The sequence below is a fragment of the Mandrillus leucophaeus genome, unplaced genomic scaffold (assembly GCF_000951045.1).
Source record: "Mandrillus leucophaeus isolate KB7577 unplaced genomic scaffold, Mleu.le_1.0 Scaffold441, whole genome shotgun sequence".
NCBI lineage: Eukaryota > Metazoa > Chordata > Mammalia > Primates > Cercopithecidae > Mandrillus > Mandrillus leucophaeus.
In genome coordinates, this window is record NW_012104710.1 from 776,580 (window position 1) to 779,494 (window position 2,915).

General features: G+C 48.3%; 1 protein-coding gene across 1 annotated transcript in view; it reads right to left on the reverse strand.

Moving 5' to 3' along the window:
- The window catches only part of SLC25A16 (solute carrier family 25 (mitochondrial carrier), member 16), a 49,366-nt gene extending 46,451 nt beyond the window's left edge, over positions 1-2,915 (reverse strand). The window contains exon 1 of the mRNA XM_011994093.1: positions 2,823-2,915. Coding sequence (XP_011849483.1) covers positions 2,823-2,898 — 76 coding nt within the window. The 5' untranslated portion in view covers positions 2,899-2,915. The remainder of the gene's footprint in view (positions 1-2,822) is intronic.

Sequence of the window (2,915 nt, forward strand, 5' to 3'; positions counted from 1 at the left end):
AAAAATACAAAAAAAAAAAAAAAAGAAAAGTGGAAATATTTTGGAACTACTCTATATCTTGACTGTGGTGGTCATTACACAACATGTTTGTCAAAGTGCATTTTACTTAACCAACAATTATAGCTCTTTTTTTTCCCCTTTCATGGAATCTGGCTCTGCTGCCCAGGCTGAGTGCAGCGATGCGATCTGGGCTTACTGCAACCTCCGCCTCCCGCGTTCAAGTAATTCTCCTTCCTCAGTCTCCCAAGTAGCTGGGACTACAACAGGTGGGCACCACCATGCCCGGCTAATTTTTGTATTTTTTGTACAGACTGGGTATCACCATGTTGCCCAGGCTGGTCTCCAACTCCTTAGCTCAAGCTATCCACCCGATTCAGCCTCCCCAAGTGCTGGATATAGAGGCCTGAACCACTGCACCCAGCGATAGATCTTTTGTTCTCTGATTTATACCAAGCAAGTTGGAGGTACATAGCTGGGACTCATTTCCATGTGAATAAACGTCATTTCTTTTTTTTTTCTTTTAATTGAGAGGGAGTCTCGCTCTGTTGCCCAGGCTGGAGTGCAGTGGAGCAATCTCGGCTCACAGCAACCTCCACCACCCAGGTTGAAGCAATTCTCATGCCTCAGCTTCCCAGGTAGCGGGGACTACAGGCATGTGCCACCACGCCTGGCCTTTTTTTTTTTGTATTTTTAGTAGACATGGGGTTTCACCGTGTTGGCCAGGCTGGTCTTGAACTCCTGACCTCAGGGGATCTCCCCACCTGAGCCTCCTGAAGTGCTGGGATTACAGGCGTGAGACACCTAACCTGGCCTAAATGTCATTTTATCAGCAGAAGAACAAAATAATTAAATTCTGAGGCCTGGATTGGTGGCTCACGCCTTTAATCCCAGCACTTTGGGAGGCAGAGGTGAGCAGATTGCTTGAGGCCAGGAGTTCGAGACCAGCCTGGCCAACACGGTAAAACCCTGTTTCTACTAAAAATATAAAAATTAGGGCCAGGCGCGGTGGCTCACACCTGTAATCCCACCACTCTGGGAGACCAAGGCGGGTGGATCACGAAGTCAAAAGATCGAGACAATCCTGGCCAACATGGTAAAACTCCATCTCTACTAAAAATACACAATTAGCTGGGTGTGGTGGCACACACCTATGGTCCTAGATACTCGGGAAGCTGAGGCAGGAGAATCGCTTGAACCCAGGAGGCAGAGGTTGCAGTGAGCTGAGAGGGCACCACTGCACTCCAGCCTGGGTGACAGAGTGAGACACCGTCTCAAAAATAAATAAATAAATGAGCCAGGCATGGTGGTGCACGCCTCTAATCCCAGCTACTTGGAAGGCAGAAGCAGGTAAATCACTTGAACCTGGATGCAGAGGTTACAGTCAGCAGAGATCGTGCCGCTGCACTCCAGCCTGGCTGACAGAGTAAGACTCCATCTGGAAAAAGAAAAAGAAAAAAAAAAAGCCGGGCCTGGTGGCATTCCCCGGGAATCCCAGCTACTTGGGAAGGTGAGTGAGGAGAATCACTTGAACCCAGGATGCAGAGGTTACAGTGAGCCGAGATCATGCCACTGCACTCCAGCCTGGGTAAGGGAGTGAGACTCTGTCTCAAAACAACAACAACAACAAAAACTTAATACTGCTGCAGTCTTCAGAAATGATCTTTCTACAAATCCTCATGTGAGTGTTTGCTTTGTTTTGTTTTGTTTTTGAGATGGAGTGTGGCTCTGTTGCCCAGACTGGAGTGCATGGCAGGATCTCAGCTCACTGCAACCTCCACCTCCCCAGTTTAGGTGATTCTCCTGCCTCAGTCTCCTGAGTAGTTGAGTGCCACCACGCCTGACAAATTTTTGTAGTTTTAGTAGAGACAGGGTTTCACCATGTTGGACGGGCTGGTCTCAAACTCCTGACTTCAAGTGATCTGCCCACTTCAGTCTCCCAAAGTGCTGGGATTATAGGTGTGAGCCACTCTGTCCAGCAAATTTTTATCTTTTGTTTGTTTGTTTGTTTGTTTTCTTCTTTTAGGAGAGGGTCTTTCTCTGTAGGTCAGGCTGGAGTATAGTGGTATGATCATGGCTTACTGGAGCCTCAATCTCCTGGGCTCAAGCAGTCTTCCTGCCTCAGCTTCCCTAGTAACTGGGACTACAGTAGTGCACCACTGCACACAACTTCAATGTGGAATTTTTAAATTTATGAATCTTAAATAAGTAAAGACAACCCAGAGAAGTAATTAAGGAAGGGTGGAGCTTGAAGGCCTAGGAAATTCCTAAACGACAATATGAACTTTTTGATCCCAAAGTCACACCAATAATAGGGCTTGTCAAGTACTGTGGCACAGTTCACTAGAATCACTGGAACCAGTTTTGGCTCTAGATAGTTTTGCACAATTTTCCAGTCGTCATTAAAAAGCTGATCTCCAATATTTGTTTTCCTTTAAGCAAACAGCAAAATCCAAGCCTACACTGGGTCACTCATGGTTTTTATAAAAGAAAGGAGTGCCCCGCATGTTTCACTAAAACCCCAGGGTCTCCGTAAGGGATCCTCCTCTTTTCCCTGTTATCCAGCCCTGAAAAATGGGTACCTGATTCAGACCTTCCACCTCCCCAGCCTTTGCCGGAGAGCCAAAGGTTCCACTCCCCATTATCTGACTGTCATTAGTCAAGTGATTACTACAAAGAGGTTACAGCAGGTCAGGGCAGACGTCTAGCAGAGCGTTGAAGCAGCCAGAGTCCAGGAATGTCATAAAGGCCGCTTGCATCCCACTTGCCCACAATCCTGACCCCGCCACCCAGAGCGCGGCTGGCTCTTCGTGGCATGGACCCACCTCCGGCCAGAAAGGAGCGCAGCCAGTAGAAGTCTCTGCGGGCTGTGGGCCCTCCGGCCCCTGCCGCCTGCGGCATTGCAGGAGGGGGATCGG